The sequence below is a fragment of the Pan troglodytes genome, chromosome 15 (genome assembly GCF_028858775.2).
Source record: "Pan troglodytes isolate AG18354 chromosome 15, NHGRI_mPanTro3-v2.0_pri, whole genome shotgun sequence".
Classification (NCBI taxonomy): domain Eukaryota; kingdom Metazoa; phylum Chordata; class Mammalia; order Primates; family Hominidae; genus Pan; species Pan troglodytes.
Window position 1 is genome coordinate 53125542 of NC_072413.2, and position 18315 is coordinate 53143856.

Sequence of the window (18315 nt, forward strand, 5' to 3'; positions counted from 1 at the left end):
ATATATATATAATGTGAATTTCCTGTGTAAAATGTGTTAAAGAGTTGTCTGATTAATTGCTTCATAAGGGAATTGCTTTGAGACTAGGCCTATTGATCTAGAATAAGTAGTCAATTTGTAGTCAGTTCCCTAGGGAATAGACATTGAAAAGATTTTTGGTTTTGTATTCTACAAATAAAGCAACCTATTAATTGAATTCCTCTCAGTGAATTCTTCACTCAGGTGATTCTGGAGAGGGCGGGGGACAGACGCGGCCGCAGCCCAGGTCCCGGGAGCGCCACGGAACCTAACGGTGGCAGCGGAGGTCGCGCCCCTCAGTGCCCGCGCTCTCCGCGTCGGGAGCTTCCTGGTCGCCCCTGCGGCGGCGGCTCGGGGTGTCAGGCCGGCGCGGGGCTCGCCCAGCCTGGTCCGGGGAGAGGACTGGCTGGGCAGGGGTGCCGCCCCGCCTCGGGAGAGGCGGGCCGGGCGGGGCTGGGAGTATTTGAGGCTCGGAGCCACCGCCCCGCCGGCGCCCGCAGCACCTCCTCGCCAGCAGCCGTCCGGAGCCAGCCAACGAGCCGTGAGCTGCGGGGGGCGCGGGGGACGCGGCTCCGGCCGGGCAGGGGTGAGGGCGCCTGGGCGCTGCTTGGGGCGCGGTCCGGAGAGGGTTCGGCTCCCCGGGACCCGGCCAGGGCGCGCGCGGAGAGCCCCACAGCCTGTGCTCTGCCCTCCAGGAGCGGGGCGGCGGGCAGCGATCTGGGCCCGGGGCAGTCGCCTTTGATTCTCGAGGGCGCTGGCGTTCGGGGAAGGTTGGCAGCACCTTACGAGACCCACACACGTCCCCGGGGCGGCACGGGCCACCTTCAGCGGAGCCTCGGGGGGCTTCGCCGCCGTCGCACCTCCGCCGCCTGCGCTCTGCGGCCCCAGAGTAAGCCCCATCCGGTGACGAGCCGCAGTCTGGTCACCCCAGTCCCGCCAGGTCCCGCTGCGAGGGGAGGCGGAGGGGCTCGCTCAGCAAACCAGACGGCCGCTCCAGTTTCTCTAATTGGGGTTGGAGCCCCGTCACCCTTCCCCAGATCACGGCCGCGGGGGAGCGAAGGGACTTCCCAGGACTGCATAGGGCGCCTCCCGGGACCCACAGCTTGGCTGGCCCGGCCCCTTTTGAGCATCAGCTGAGGCTGGACTTGGAGGAGATCTCGCTGTGGAGCGCGAACGAGTTCTTCCACCGGGACCAGCTGCGGCCGGGCTGCAGCCGCTGTCTGGTTGCTGATCCCACAGAAAATGGTGCTTGCCCCATGGCCTGAGTGGGCATGACCCGGCTTTGCAAAGACTGCAAACTCTAAGCTTTTCCGAATCAAATGCCCCTCCCTGCCCAGACTGTCTGTGCCCAGGAAGTGGTGGGTGTGGCAGAATGTTGGTCCTAGCGTGCAGAGCCCTACCGGGGGGCTTTCACAACATGTTTGAGAGTTTATTCTGAATTATCGGGTGCTCAAATAGAAACACTAAAACGATTGCCCTCTGAGCAGTAGGCGTTCAGGTCCAGGGAGTCGGGGACGCATGGTGGAGGCTGGGACTTAGGTTTCAGCCTTACCCTTCAAGTTCGCCATGCGGGTTCCAGAGACTGCGGAATGTTTGTAAAGTGACTCTGGGAATTAGGTTGCTGCACAATGAGGACACCTGGACCTCAGTGACTCAGGCTGTCTCTAGGATTCTGGGGAAGAAATGGGAGAAGGCTCAGTTAATTCTGAAGAAAATGAGACTGATACAATTAACCACTTGGGCACAGGGCCTGAGAAGAAAAAGCTTTCGTCAGCTTCCAAAGTTCTGATTTGTTTACCTAAGGTTTTTTTTTTTTTTTTTTTTTTTTTTGAGACGCAGTTTCGCTCTTGTTGCCCAGGCTGGAGTGCAACGGCACTATCTCGGCTCACCGCAACCTCTGCCTACCGGGTTCAAGCGATTCTCCTGCCTCAGCCTCCCGAGTAGCTGGGATTACAGGCATGCGCCACCATGCCCGGCTAATTTTGTATTTTTCGTGGTGGTGGTGGTGGGGGGGGGGTCCCTCCATGTTGGTCAGGCTGGTCTCGAACCCCCGACCTCAGGTGACCCACCTGCCTCGGCCTCCTTAAGTGCTGGGATTATAGGCGTGGGCCACTGTGCCTGGCCTACCTCAAGTTTATAAACATTTCATACTAGGAAATTGTGTGTTTCCATAAAAGGTAAAGTTGAATAATGATCATTTACTTTTCTACAACAATAGTCTCCCTTTTAGACATTGACTCTTAATCCTTAGGGTAGGGTCTCTCATTCTAAAGATGATCATACCCCATCCTTGATCTTTGGGGGACTTAAGCAACTTCCTAAATTCATAATATTTAGAGGTGATGTTTAAAATCAGCACTTAGTCCAGATTCTGGGGAGAAGTTTGATGATGGTCCTTGAATATTTAGCACTTAGAAGTGCTAGGAGGATGCCTCACTAAGTTACGTAAGAAGCAGAAGAGGACGAGTACCGCCTGATGGATTGACCCCGAAAACTAGCTGTGTCCAAGTAGAATAGGTGTCTCGCTCTGTTAAGCGGTCTTTAAACTATGATAGTTCGCTGTACTACAAATATGCATAGGTGCTTTATAAAGACTTTTCACTTAGTGAGGTCAAGAGGCTAATGCTGGTCTCATGTATAATTTAGGTACCTTTTTACATAGAACCCTCATTAGCCAGACTCTAAACCTTAACTGCAGCCAAGACCTTTGTTCATGTAGTATGCCTTCAGAATCTCGTGTTGACCTTAAATGCCAAGTGGCTTGTAAACTTATGTACTTGATACTTGTGGTAACTGATCTCAAACATAGCTCTTCTTTCCTGTGATCGTTTGGGACACAGGCTCCCACTCAAGGGTAGCTCCTTGTGTCTGGTGCCTGAACTGGATCTTCTCATTAAATTCTGAGTGGGTAACTTAAGAACCAGTCTAGGCTGTGCTTGCTGTATACTTCCAGTTCGCTATTGACCAAGTGTCATGTGTTCTCTTTTGACCTATTCAGCTTTTCCATAGGGGGGAAAATCAGTCATGAGAAGCAGAAAGTAACTCTACCTTCCTTGATGCCAGGGAGCTATGATGAGAAAGAAATCCTAGGAAAGGACCAGTTCCCCTTATTCCAACTTAGCATCACTGAATTTGTCTTTGGCAAATGGGCTTTCCTCAAGTCCTGCTCTGTGTTTCAGCAAGGACAGGAAGTAGACTGCCTCTTGTGTGACTTGAGGAGCAGTGTAGGGCAGTGCCTAGGGGCTCAGGAAGTAGTCTTCTTCTGTGACGGTTGCGCACAGGTCAGGGACCTTTATGAGCAGACATTTCAGAAGTGTTCCTGGGAACCCAGACAACCGGACTGATTGCTGGGTGGGCCTAGAATAGCATAGTGCAGCGGATAGCTACTCTTTGTTAAAGGGAAAAGCTACCAATTAACAGCCGATTAAAATGGTCTGTATTCTAACTCATGTTTAAATTCCTTATTCTGAAGCTACACTGAACTGCTTACTGTAGGTGTTTACAAATGTGGAGACCCAGCTAGTATTTCTCTACTTTTAGTTTATTTTTTGAAGTTTTTTTTTTTTTTTCCCTCTGACTCTTCAAAATTCTCTGATCCTGGAAACACCAGGGTGGGGTTCACATATCTATAGTGTCTGTAGAGTGGGAAGATTTGTGACATTTGATTGTATGTCTCTCTCTGTAAACTACTCATCTGAAAAGAAAAAAGAAAAAAATTTCAGGCAAGTAAGGATGATATTTATCTGAATAGATGTCTTTTTTGTTTTCCTGAAAGTTTTGAGGTTAATAATCTTGATTTCAAAAGAGCATCAGTTATAATGCTTTCCTTTCCTTTTCTTTTCTTTTTCTTGAGATGGAGCCTCGCAGTCTCCCAGGCTGGAGTGCAGTGGTGCCATCTTGGCTCACTGCAACCTCTGCCTCCCGGGTTCAAGCGATTCTCCTGCCTCAGCCTCCTGAGTAGCTGGGATTACAGGCGCCCACCACCACACCTGGCTAATTCTTTGTATTTTTAGTAGAGATGGGGTTTCACTGTGTTGGCCAGGCTGGTCTCAAACCCCTAACCTCATGATCCTCCTGCCTTCGCCTCCCAAAGTGCTGGGATTACAGGCATGAGCCACTGCACTCAGCCTATAATGCTTTTCAAAAAAGAAATCTCATGGTTGGAAGTTGACGGGGCATACCCAATTTTTGGAAAAGTACACTTTATTGGTTAAAATGTCATTATAATTAGCAAATGACTATACAAAATGGCATTCTTGTATTCAATATTCAATATTATTTTGTGCTTGAATGAATCACCCAGTTAGTTTTCTGACCAAAACACAATCCTTTTTAAAAAATTTGTTTACAATTTCAGTATGTTATGTAGTTACAGATGAGTAAGTCAGAGAATTAATTTCACAATGAAGTAATTAACACTTTCAAAGGACTGTACTTTAAAATTTCAAAGTGTGATGTTTTCTATTGGTGTAGAATGAGCCTAAATAAGGAGTAAAAAGACACGAGCCCTCCTCCTTGATCTGCCAATGACAGATGACTTTGGGCCACCATGTTATCTCTCTGAGCCTCAGTTACCTTATGGTGAGAACACAGTAGTCTCCCCCTTATTTTCAGGGGATGCATTCCAAGACCCCCTGTGGATGCCTCAAACCATGGATAGTATCAAACCCTATATATACTGTTTTTTTGATCTGATAACCAAGCCTGCTACTAAGTGACTTGTGGGTGGGTAGCATCTACAGTGTAGATAGGCTGGACATAGGGATGATTCATGTCCCAGGCTGGACAGTGAGATGGCAGGACAGTACAAGATTTCACCACAAAGATTGTCATTATAACTAAAATAGATAAGGTATGTGAACATGCTTCATAAGCTGAAAAGCACCACACAAATGCCAGGTTTTGTTCTAGTGGCCTTGTCTAATGTGTCGAGACACAATCTATACTGCCCTCCGAGGTGGTGTTGAAACAGTGGAAATGCAACGAGATCTGCTTTGTTTCCCAAACTGGATTTGGTTAGACTGGAAAATAAACTAAACATGCTTGAGCGGAGGCTTTGAAAAGAATAAATATTAAATTATGGAAATGCCTTCTTTATTTGACTTTCTGGTTGGAATCAGCCTTTAAACACATCTTAATTTGAATAGAGTTATGTTAGGACCCTTTATAAGGCAAATTCAGCTAGTTTTAACAACTGAAACTACCTTTTTGGTTTTTATTGAACCACGTGTGTACATTCATGTAGGGATACACTGCTAACTAGCTAGATTGGCGGTCCTCAACTAGCCATGATTTTGCTCCCAGGGGATATTGGCAATGTCTGAAGACATTTTTTTTTCCTTTTTTTGGTAGAGACTGGGGTTTTGCTGTATTGCCCAGGCTGGTCTTGAACTCCTGGGCTCAAGCAATATTCCCGCCTCAGCCTCCCAAATGACTGGGATTACAGGTGTGAGCCACCACACCTGGCCTGAAGACACTTGGTTGTCACAAGTTGGAGTGTGGTATGCTGGAGTTCTGGCAGCATATGTATTGAAGCCAGCAATGCTGCTGAACATCCTGCAGTGCACAGGACAGCGCCCCACAGCAAAGCATCTGACCTGAAGTGTCAGTGGTGCTGAGGTTCACAATAAGCTCCTGTGCAATGAGGACATTTAAAAGAAATCAAAATGTTGACAACGTTATTGCTGGGTCTTTGATATGTTGCCTTAGGGTGGAAGAAGTATGTGTAATTAAAGGAACTAGGGTGGAAGAAGTATGTGTAATTAAAGGAACTAAGCTTTCTGCCCACCTTGAAGTTCAAGATTGTTTCCTATGGCATCCAAAATGAGGGAGACTTTCTTTTTCTGAATTAAAAATTTTCATTTATTTTCCTTTTCTGTAACAACTCTTCTCTCAAGGTCCCCCTGCAGTAGCAACTTATACGGTTTCTTATACAGTAGTGTGGCAGCCTTTTGGGGAAGGAGGCACATGCAGAGGAGCTCACAACTTTTGCTTTAAAAAGCCAAGCACTACAGGATGTAACGAAAATGAAAGATGCAGTAACCTCTGGAGTCACTGTGACTTCCCTGTCAAGCTGCCAGCAGTTCCCTAGGTTGGAAAATGGGCATGGTCATAACCTAACCACTTCTGAATAGGTTTCAGAATGACCATGTTCAAAAAGAGATGTGTGGCTGGATGCGGTGGCTCATGCCTGTAATCCCAGCACTTTGGGTTGCTGAGGTGGGAGGATCACTTGAACCCAGGAGTTTGAGACCAGCCTGGGCAACATAGTGAGACCCCGTATCTAAAAAAAAAAAATAATAACTTAGCTGGGTGTGGTGTTGTGTGCCTGTAGTCCCAGTTCCTTGGGAGGCTGAGGTGGGAGGATCACATGAGCCTAGGAGGTGGAGGCTGCAGTGAGCCCTGATATCATGTCACTGAACTCCAGCCTGTGCAACAGAACAGGACCCTGTCTAAAAAAAAAAAAATGTGCAAAAATATTTTAGTCAAAGGTAATGTCTATGATATAAATAATAGCAGTATGGTAAAGGATGAGCATCCCCAGTGCAGAAATCTGAAATGCTCCAAAATCCCAAACTTTTTGCATGCCTGCATCATGTTCAGAGGCCATGCTCTACAGAAATGCTCACTGGAGATTTTGGATTTTGGCTCTTCAGATTAGGGATGCTTAACTGGGCATAAGGACATATTCCAAAATAAAAAAAAAAATGTAAATCAGAAACACTTCTGGTCCTATTTCAAATAAGGGATACTCAACCTGTATAAAATATCCAGTGTGTGTAAATGAAGCATATGTTAAGCCCTAGGAGGAGCTCTGCCTGTTTGAGTTTTACTAAAAAAAAGGTAATATTTTATGGGTTTTTTTTTTTTTTTTGAGATGAGGTCTTGCTCTGTCACCCAGGCTGGAGTGCAGTGGTGCAATCACAGCTCACTGCAGCCTTGACCTCCTAGGCTCAAATGATCCTCCCACCTCAGCCCCTCGAGTAGCTGGGAACACAGGCATGCGCCACCACACCCGGCTAATTTTTGTATTTTTCATAGAGACAGGGTTTTGCCATATTGCCCAGGCTAGTCTTGAACTCTTGGGCTCAAGCGATCTGCCCACCTTGGCCTCCCAGTGTGCTGGGATTACAGGCATGAGCCACCACACCCAGCCAATATCTTGCATTTGAATCAAGTAGTGGATATTTATTGGATCCCTTGGGGCCGATGCCATTTCTAAAAGTGATTGAGTAAATATCACAGGTGGGCAAATCAAAGAGAAGGATATTCTGGTTGTTTCAAGGTCCAGGTAATTCAGGCCATGGCACAGGTGATCCTGAGCTTAGGAAGAACTCACCCATGCCTCAGGGGCCCAGCTGCCCTCCTCCCCTCACTGCTGGAGCACCTACAACAGCTGTGAAGCATCTTGTGCTTTTGGAGCCTTGACATGGGAAGGAACAGGAGAAAGCAGGACTGATGTCTCCAGACCACCCCTTAGGCAAACCCTCTTTGGTAGCATCTTAGACCCAAATATTTTTTTCCTTCACGTCACGTTGCCTGAATTTTTTCACCTTAGTTTGTTGTACTGCCAAAGATTTTATTTGGAATAACAAGTACCTTTGAAAAAAAAAAAGCACATACAAACTTCGGCTGCCCTTTGAGGCTTAGCTCCAACAGCACCTTTCCTTTCCTTCTTAGAAGTAAGCTTTCTGGGTTTGAATTCCTACAGCACACATTCTGACTCATAGCATCTGTGACTTGTTATTTCACATTTCCATGGATGCATCTCATCTGCCTTGCTGCACTGTAGGCCCTTCGGCTTTTATTTTTTTTTAATTCTTAATCTTTATGGGTACATAGCAGGTATATATATTTATGGCACACGTTAGATGTTTTGACACAGGTATGCAATGCCTAATAATCACATCATGGAAAATGGGGTATCCCTCTTCTCATTTATTTGTGTTACAAACAATCCAATTATACTTTTAGTTATTTTCAAACATACAATGAAATTATTGACTATAGTCACCCTGCTGTGCTGTCAAATACCCAGCCTTATTCATTCATTATAACTATTTTTGTCACCCATTAACTATCCCCACCTCCCTCCCACCCTCCCTCACTACCTTTCCAAGCCTCTGGTAACCATCCTTCTATTCTATATCTCTGTGGGCTCAATTGTTTTGAGTTTTAGATCCTGTGGCCCCTTTGACCATGCAGATCATGGCCTATTCGTCTTCACACCTAGATAGGAGCCTGCGCAGTGCCTGGCCAGGAGCAGGCATAAGTGTGTGCAAATAGAGGAATAAATAGCTGGGCAGCAACTACGTCTGGAGGTCATTGTCTTTCCTGTCTCAGTAGTAATCAATCACTGCTTATCTTCAAAAACCCAGAGGAGGGGATGGGGCAGTTAGTGGGGACAGAGGGCAGATGGGTAAGATTCAGAGCACAGGCTAGTGTGACGGAAGTTTAAACTTGTGAGTTAAATAGGGTTTGGCAATCTAGCTGGATAGCATCCCTGCCCCTTGAAGAGATGTTTTTGTGGCCCCACACTACTGACTTAGGCATAATGCCTAGAGATGGATTAGAACTGCGCAATGAACTAGTGGTGAGGTTCAGTTTAATGGAAATCGGTGAAAGCTTTCAGGATCAAATGATAATCTTTGTTTCTTTCTTTCAGGAAAATGGCAGACAATTTTTCGGTAAGTGTTTTATGCCTGTTTCTTCCCCTCGATCAGCTCCACATGGTTGAGGGTTGGGGGTTTTGTTTTTACCATGACTTTCCCTTTTCACTCTCCCACTGCGTGGCTTCCCCTGGACTCATTTGTCCAATGAGGGCTTGCAAGCTGGAGCCTTGTTTTTCCAGCAGCAGATGTGGGAAGAAAGCCAGGCAGAGTGAGGCCTGGGACTCACTCACAGTAACCCTTTCACCAAAAGGCCCAGGGCGGAAGGGAGTGGACTCTGCCGGCAGGAGCTGAGAAATCCTCTGAGTAGCGGGAAGTGTGGTACAGTCTGGGCATTCTGATGTTTGTGATTGTTTTTCTCATGGTGATGAAAAAGTATGTGCTATAGTAGAGGAGCGCTAACTCCTGACTTGAGCTAATTATGAAAATGCAGCCCTCCCTGATCTGAGACGTTGGGAGGCAAGAATAAAGTGAAAAAGTATATGTAATCCCAACATCTAATTTTAGTCTTAGAAACTCAAACTATTAATAAGTGGAAAAAGTTTAATGATATGCATGTAATGCCTTTGCCATATTCCTCTCCTTAGATCACATATTCCTATTTTCCTGAAAATTCTGCTTTTGAGAATGCTTTCTGTCCCGTAATTGTGTATGTCTTTCTTTCCAGCTCCATGATGCGTTATCTGGGTCTGGAAACCCAAACCCTCAAGGATGGCCTGGTGCATGGGGGAACCAGCCTGCTGGGGCAGGGGGCTACCCAGGGGCTTCCTATCCTGGGGCCTACCCCGGGCAGGCACCCCCAGGGGCTTATCCTCGACAGGCACCTCCAGGCGCCTACCCTGGAGCACCTGGAGCTTATCCCGGAGCACCTGCATCTGGAGTCTACCCAGGGCCACCCAGCGGCCCTGGGGCCTACCCATCTTCTGGACAGCCAAGTGCTCCCGGAGCCTACCCTGCCACTGGCCCCTATGGCGCCCCTGCTGGGCCACTGGTGAGATGGCATTCCTTCTTTCATGTACTTGACATGCAGAGGGCTTCAGGGAGACCCTGAGCTTTAAAGCTGCTGCTTAGAGCCACTTCTCAAGGGCCAGCCATGGGTGTATGTTGGTAGAGTCAAAAAATTAAGTGTTCATATTGAGCTTATTGTGTGTGGTTAGTATAAACAGAAGGTAATGAGTATTTTGAAGGCACTGATAAAACTGCTTATGAATATAAATCAAGATTGTAGTAATGGAGAACATTTTGGTTATTCTTAACACTTACGGAATACATGTCAATAGTATGCATCTACATGGATAATCTCATTTAACCCCATTACCACCCTATAAGATACTGTTAATAACCCCATTTCACACATGGGGAAATGGGGCAATAGAGAAGTGATATAATTTGTCCAGGGTCATTGAGCAAACATGTAGAGGAACCAGGGTAATCTGGTTTTGGAAAACCTTCTAATTTTGTGATCTAAGGGTTGAATTTTCACGCAAATTAAAATATGTCATAGCAAGTGAATTCTAAGTGTAAAACATAACTCCATGGGGGATCCAGATACGTCTCAGCCACAGGATCCTTCCTTTCCAGATTTATAATCTAGTTGGATGATAAAACATATAATAAATATGAGGAAAGAGCTAAGTACCAGTGTGGGATTAGACCATTTCAGGACTATGCAGAAGACAGCACAAGGTAGCATTGTCTCCTTTTAGGTCAGTTTAGAGTAGAAAGACTTGGGGGAGTGGGTGGCATTGAGAGGGCCTATACCAGAGATGGTTAGTCAGTTGCAGGGAGAGGGAGACATGAAGGCTGTGGAAAGGAACAGGCAGATGTAAGAGAGATTACAGAGGAAGAACCCCCAGAATCTACTGATTATGTCTTAGGAGTCATAGAGGACTCTGACTTTTCAAGGCTGAGCAACTAGAGCCATCAGCAAAGCTTTAGCCCAAACTGGGAACTCATGAAGGGGAACTGATGGGGGAGGGGGGAGGGAAGACCATTCTAGTTCACACTTGTTGAATTTGAGGCACTAGCAGCAAATCTAGGTGGGAGGAAGTACAGGACTAGTACACACCAGGACTAGAAAGAAAATATTTGGATAGGCTGGGTGTGGTGGCTCATGCCTGTAATCCCACCACTGTGGGAGGCTGAGGCAGGAGGATCACTTGAGTCCAAGAGGTTGAGGCTGCAGTGAGCTATGATCACACCACTGCACTCCATCCTCAACAACTGAGACTCGGATTTTTGAGACCTTGTCTCAAAAAATAAAAAGGTTTGGGTGATAGTTAAACCCAGGGGGAAGTCTTAAAAAGGGAAAGAAAAGAGGCCATAAATAAATAGAGCTTTGGGGATATTCACAGTACCTTGAATGTAGTTGGTCAGTAAACATTTGTGGAATGAACCTCACAGTGTTAACAGTGTTCATTCCATAAATATTGAGTATCTGCCATATGCAAAGCACTCTGCTGGAGCCATGTGAGTACAAAGCATATGAGAACCCACAAGCCCAGAATGTGATATGCTGCTTGCCCCTAGGAAGCAGAATATCCACAGTAAAGCATGTACCATGACAGGGCCTTAAGAGTGATACAAAAATGTTAATGTTGATCACAAGATCTAGCTTAAGCCTTTCCAAAAATAGTCAACATGAATGAGTACAAATTGGGATGGCCGTAGTAATGAGATTTACTGATGGCTTTCTTTTTAATTATTATTTGTACATCTAGGGAGCCTTATCTCTTTGGCCCCTGGGCAAAGTGGCCTGAGAGTCTGGACAGATGGCATATACTAGAGTTATGTGTTTTTCACACATATTAATAGTGATGGAACTTTAGCAACATCGTTTTTTCCCCAAAGAAACATGACTCCTTATTGACACATATGTACTTGTTAATTCCCAGATTGTGCCTTATAACCTGCCTTTGCCTGGGGGAGTGGTGCCTCGCATGCTGATAACAATTCTGGGCTCGGTGAAGCCCAATGCAAACAGGTAAGGAGAGCAAAATTAACAAGTCTATTTGTAGATTGGTTTTTGAATAAAGAATGGCCTACTTTTTTTTTCTTGCCCTGTCTTACAGTGCTATTTTGAATTTTAGTAAAATTTTTAAAACTACATATTTAGAATCTTGGCTATACCATCACATAGGATTATCCCATAAATCCATACATATTCCCATATAATTTTGCTAAGCATCATGGCACTCATAGTAAACGGTAACACACCTTATTCTATACTTTGATATGTATTATGTCAGCTAATCTTCATGGTTGAAGGCAGGATAAGGAATATTGCTCTCCCCTTTTTATAGACAAAACTGAGGTTCAGGTTCTACAGATGATCAGTGGCAGGCCTGGGAACCCGTCTTTTGAGCAGATACTATTTGCTTATGGGTTTGAAGAGATTCTACAAGTTAAAAACTTCATCATTATAAATCAACCTTTGCTATTGGAAGTAGTTTGATTGATGAGGTGGGCTAGGATGGGGTGAGGCTTTATTTAGGAAAATACATGCTAATTATGGCTGTCCTGGGCTGCTTGGCCCTGGTTGTCACCACTGGTTATGTAGTACTTACATATCATATAAGGAAGCTGGCCATGTCCTGAAACCATCTGAGATGCCTGCCCCTAAGGTTAGTGGAACTGTCTCTAGGTCTTATGGACAGTACCTAAATGGCACAAATTCAAGCCATGTACACAGGTTTATGCAAGAATCCATAAACAGTCTCAGTGTCTGTCACCTTGCTCCACATCCTGCAATCAAGAGATGGACTTCACTTCTGATCTGATAATTTCACGTTCAAATGCTCATTCCCTCCACCTCAGCCAGCCTCCTCTGCTTCTGCAATGGTAGTCACTATCCTAAGCCAACCCATCTTTCCACACAGCCTAGACAATTTCTGTAAGCACAGAACTTCCCCGTACAATAATGCCCGTCTCATAGCAAATTACAAAATATATACATCCTCTACCTATGTCCTTATCCGTATTTCCTCCCAACATCACATAGAACCCAGCACACCTTATCCTGTGCACACAGCACTCATGATTTATTAAATATCTGCTCTCCTCCTCCCACAACCCCTAACGCACACTGAATACCCAGTTTGGTATCCTTGTCTTGTTAGAGTCATTTCACTGGAAAGTTTAGTTCTAATAATGCTAGAGATGTAGATTGAGACTGGCAGATCAAAACTAATTCTGGTTGAAATGGTTAATGGTAGTAAACTTAAAAAAAACTGTTGCTTAGTCCTGCAAATTCTATATGACGAACTGCGTAGAAAAAAAAAGTGCTTAAGGTGACAGAGATGACAACATTGTATATTTAGTCAAATACAAATTCTATGCTGTTTTTTCCTTACAAATTTAATCACTGGAAGATCATTTGTGGTTGAATGTGACTGTTACTGGGTGAATCAAAATACACAGACAATCTTTGTTAGTTGGTCTAGAGTGCAGATTAAAATACGAATACCTACTGATGACTCTGGTGTTACCGCTCTATAGAGCGCACTTTGAGAAACTCAGGGATGGGGTTAGTCAAAGAGGACTTGTGTTTGCATTAACCTCCAGGGAGAAGGAACAGGGTCAAAAAGCTAAACTAGCAATTTCATTGGTTCTGGCTCACATCATAGAATGTTTACCACATTTACTATCATGACTTTACAACTTAGCAACAAGATACTGAATATTAACTATCTTATCTCATTCTTGCTGTTTTAGAGGAACTAAGGCTTCTGGTTAATTATGAGGAAGCCAGGTATTTGATGGCTGTTAACTATATAGCTGGCTTGCCTTTACCAGGTATTGAAAGCAAACTGGAAGAGCAGGAAAGAGATAACCATTATCTATAGTAAGGGATAAAGTGTCCTCAGAGTGGCTCTAAACCTCTGTAAGAAAACCTCGAAGGGTTTTCATGAGTCTGTAGGGGCATTACAGATGAATGGAAATATGATCGAAGACAATGAGGCAAAAAATTCAACATCTATTGTCTTGCTTACCTTTAGATTTTGTGATAGTACATAGAATATCAGGCATAGGATATTTTCCAGTTTGAACCCATTCTGATTTATTTGCTTTCCATTCAGAAAAATTTCCTAGGTATTGTATTATGAAATTATTTGCTTTTTAGAAAATTATATGTTCTTTACACCGTGCAAATGTACAGCTTTAATCATTTTAATAACTGGTCTTTGGTTTAAAACAGAATTGCTTTAGATTTCCAAAGAGGGAATGATGTTGCCTTCCACTTTAACCCACGCTTCAATGAGAACAACAGGAGAGTCATTGTTTGCAATACAAAGCTGGATAATAACTGGGGAAGGGAAGAAAGACAGTCGGTTTTCCCATTTGAAAGTGGGAAACCATTCAAAGTAAGTTATTGCTACTATTATATATTGATAATGTATATTTCTCATGAGGAATCACTCTAAAACCACAAAGCACTTGAAGTGAGAGTTTTTATCACCTCTCCTAAGGTGCCTAACCAGTTTATCTTCTCCCTGCCCAGGGGACCAGGCTCAGCAGGCTGAGAACATGGCCAGGAGTGGCACACTCCCCAGTTCCTTTCAGGCACCTCTCCATCATCACTGCTGCCACCCCTCTGAGTTTAAGCCTTTCTAGAAATGAAAAGAATATAATCTTTAACAAAAAAAGGCAAAAAGTCTTTATGGTACAGTTGTACTGCGACTTTGTTGCTTAAAACACAGTTGGCAGAGAGATGAAAACTAAAGGTTTTTTATTCTAAAATTAAAGTTTTATGAAAAGTTTATAAATTTTTAAATTAACAAAGTTTCCTATCTTTTACTCCTTCCCCCATCCTCACAAAGTTGCAATTCGATGAGTATCTTCCCAGTATTTTCTGACATACAGCACACTTTTTATTTGTAAGCACTGCTTCAACAAATTAGGTCCACAGCATTTAGGGTTGACTATAGAGTGGTGAATAAAACAGCTGGAGTGTAAACTCTTCAACAACAGGGACAAATAAGGACCACAGTCTACATTTGGTGGATATCTTTTCGTATCAGAATATTGTTACTTAATAGCACTTTTTTTTTTTTTTTTGAGACAGAGTCTCGCTCTGTCGCCAGGCTAGAGTACAGTGGTACGATCTTGGCTCACTACAACCTCCGCCTCCTGGGTTCAAGCGATGCTCCTGCCTCAGCCTCCCAAGTAGCTGGGATTATAGGCGTGCGCTACCATGCCCAGCTAACTTTTGTATTTTCTGTAGAGACAGGGTTTCACCATGTTGGCCAGGATGGTCTCGATCTCTTGACCTCGTGATCCGCCCACCTCAGCTTCCCAAAGTGCTGGGATTACAGGCATGAGCCACCACGCCTGGCCAGTAGTATTTCATTTTTAGATATGTGATAATTTAACCAGTACCCTACTGATGAAAATTTACAGAATAGAAACACTCCAACCTGGAAAGATTTTACTAAGATACTGTAATAACTATCCTTACAAATCTTTGCTTCCTAGAAGCAAGTCTTCTAGAAATCTTCGCTTCCTAGAAGCAAGTCTTCTAGAAATCTTCGCTTCCTAGAAGCAAGTCTTCTAGAAATCTTCGCTTCCTAGAAGCAAGTCTTCTAGAAATCTTCGCTTCCTAGAAGCAAGTCTTCTAGAAATCTTCGCTTCCTAGAAGCAAGTCTTCTAGAAATCTTCGCTTCCTAGAAGCAAGTCTTCTAGAAATCTTCGCTTCCTAGAAGCAAGTCTTCTAGAAATCTTCGCTTCCTAGAAGCAAGTCTTCTAGAAATCTTCGCTTCCTAGAAGCAAGTCTTCTAGAAATCTTCGCTTCCTAGAAGCAAGTCTTCTAGAAATCTTCGCTTCCTAGAAGCAAGTCTTCTAGAAATCTTCGCTTCCTAGAAGCAAGTCTTCTAGAAATCTTCGCTTCCTAGAAGCAAGTCTTCTAGAAATCTTCGCTTCCTAGAAGCAAGTCTTCTAGAAATCTTCGCTTCCTAGAAGCAAGTCTTCTAGAAATCTTCGCTTCCTAGAAGCAAGTCTTCTAGAAATCTTCGCTTCCTAGAAGCAAGTCTTCTAGAAATCTTCGCTTCCTAGAAGCAAGTCTTCTAGAAATCTTCGCTTCCTAGAAGCAAGTCTTCTAGAAATCTTCGCTTCCTAGAAGCAAGTCTTCTAGAAATCTTCGCTTCCTAGAAGCAAGTCTTCTAGAAATCTTCGCTTCCTAGAAGCAAGTCTTCTAGAAATCTTCGCTTCCTAGAAGCAAGTCTTCTAGAAATCTTCGCTTCCTAGAAGCAAGTCTTCTAGAAATCTTCGCTTCCTAGAAGCAAGTCTTCTAGAAATCTTCGCTTCCTAGAAGCAAGTCTTCTAGAAATCTTCGCTTCCTAGAAGCAAGTCTTCTAGAAATCTTCGCTTCCTAGAAGCAAGTCTTCTAGAAATCTTCGCTTCCTAGAAGCAAGTCTTCTAGAAATCTTCGCTTCCTAGAAGCAAGTCTTCTAGAAATCTTCGCTTCCTAGAAGCAAGTCTTCTAGAAATCTTCGCTTCCTAGAAGCAAGTCTTCTAGAAATCTTCGCTTCCTAGAAGCAAGTCTTCTAGAAATCTTTGCTTTAAATATACATGTTTACAATTTAGATACTGTCAAATTGCTGCTTCCAAAAAGATGTAGGAATGAACATCCACTATTGGGAAGAGTAGACTTCTCCTACCCTTGCCAAAACTGATTATCATCAATCCTTACAACATTTGCCAGAGGAATCCTATTTTCGTGTTTTTCTTTTAGGTGTTTTAGACCATACCAGAACTTTTGGTTGTTTTGAGACAGGGTCTCACACTGTCACTCAGGCTGGAGTACAGTGGCATGGTCACAGCTCATTGCAGCCTGTCAACCTCCCAGGCTCAAACGATCCTCCCACTTGAGCCTCCTTAGTAGCCGAGACCACAGATGTATGCCACCCACGCCTGGCTAATTTTTGTATTTTTCCTGTAGAGATGGGATTTCACCATGTTGCCTGGGCTGGTCTCAAACTCCTGGGCTCAAGATCCGCCCGCCTTTGCCTCCCAAAGTGTTGGGATTACAGGCATGAGCCACCACACCCAGGCTCTTTTAAGTTTTTATGCAGGCAAATCTTTAGCCTCCACCTTTATGGCTTCACTTATGTATCCTTCTAATAAATTTGTTGCTTTAAAAAAGAACCTGAATAACTTGGAATTTTTTTGTTGTTTTTTGTTTTTTTGAGACGGAGTCTCACTCTTTCGCCCAGGCCGGAGTGCAGTGGCACTATCTCGGCTAACTTCAAGCTCCGCCTCCTGGGTTCATGCCATTCTCCTGCCTCAGCCTCCCAAGTAGCTGGGACTACAAGGTGCCCGCCACCACACTCAGCTAATTTTTTGTATTTTCAGTAGAGATGGGGTTTCACTGTGTTAGCCAGGATGGTCTCGATCTCCTGACCTTGTGATCCACCTGCCTCAGCCTCCCAAAGTGCTGGGATTACAGGCGTGAGCCACCCCACCCAGCATAACTTGGAATTTTTGCTGTAAAGTTACTTTCTCTGGATCTTAACTGGTCCCACAAATGATAAGGATGAAATGTTGGACATCCTGGGCTCAGGCCAGACTGGTTTGAAATTAATGGACATTTTTTTCCTTTATTTCAGTTGACAAAAAATTGTTTCTATAGTGCAGATGAAATATGTATATATTGTGGAATGCCTAAATCCAGCTGACATATGCATTACCTCATGTAACAGTTTACGTATATGCCATTTCAGATACAAGTACTGGTTGAACCTGACCACTTCAAGGTTGCAGTGAATGATGCTCACTTGTTGCAGTACAATCATCGGGTTAAAAAACTCAATGAAATCAGCAAACTGGCAATTTCTGGTGACATAGACCTCACCAGTGCTTCATATACCATGATATAATCTGAAAGGGGCAGATTAAAAAAAAAAAAAGAATCTAAACCTTACATGTGTAAAGGTTTCATGTTCACTGTGAGTGAAAATTTTTACATTCATCAATATCCCTCTTGTAAGTCATCTACTTAATAAATATTACAGTGAATTACCTGTCTCAATATGTCATTTAATTGGAGTGGTTTATTCTAGATAATGCACAATGGAAAAAATATGTAGCAATATTAATACTGCATTGGGGCCTCAAGGTTTCCTATACTTGTTAAAATATTTTTCTTAAGGAGAAAGTAAATATTACCACAAAATTATCTCTTCCAGAATTTCATAAAAATCAGCTGTTTCAAGGAAATTATTCTCTCATTTTCTTAAGGAAATATAACATGTTCAGGAAATCAGAATAGCATTAAGAAAAAGTTAACCTATAGATGACCTATGACCCATAGACAATTATTGTTAGGATTCTGGTATATTTCTTGACGGCTTTTTAATCCTATTTTCTCCTTCTATAGTTCACTGCTTTCAAATCAGTAATTTGATACCAATATAGGACCATCTCCCTGGTTTTTATGAAATCTCTTATAGAGAAAAAAGGTATTTTATATAGTCGGCTTTCAAAATTTAATTGTTCCCATCGTCAACATTCTTACCCATGCCTTTCTACCCTTATTAGCAGCAAGCCCAAAGATTAATAAAATTCCAAAACTAGGATGTGGCAAAACCACTTCATCTTATAGAAGACCAACATTTTTTTTTTTTTTTTTTTG

General features: G+C 43.7%; 1 protein-coding gene across 4 annotated transcripts; it reads left to right on the top strand.

The window, feature by feature from the left end:
• Positions 1-332: 332 nt before the first annotated feature.
• Positions 333-17699, top strand: LGALS3 (galectin 3). 4 transcript variants are annotated; one of them, XM_001148424.6, is made up of 6 exons: positions 333-559; positions 8684-8705; positions 9355-9678; positions 11582-11670; positions 13885-14050; positions 17405-17699. In XM_001148424.6, exons 2-6 carry the CDS (start codon positions 8688-8690, stop codon positions 17558-17560), a joined length of 753 nt encoding a protein of 250 aa, XP_001148424.2. In that variant the 5' UTR covers positions 333-559; positions 8684-8687; the 3' UTR covers positions 17561-17699. The 4 variants fall into 4 exon arrangements, with proteins under 4 accessions (XP_001148424.2, XP_009426120.1, XP_009426121.1 ...); XM_009427845.4 differs by having other exon boundaries at positions 499-604; XM_009427846.4 differs by lacking the exon at positions 333-559 and adding an exon at positions 776-907.
• The last annotated feature ends 616 nt before the right edge of the window (positions 17700-18315 follow it).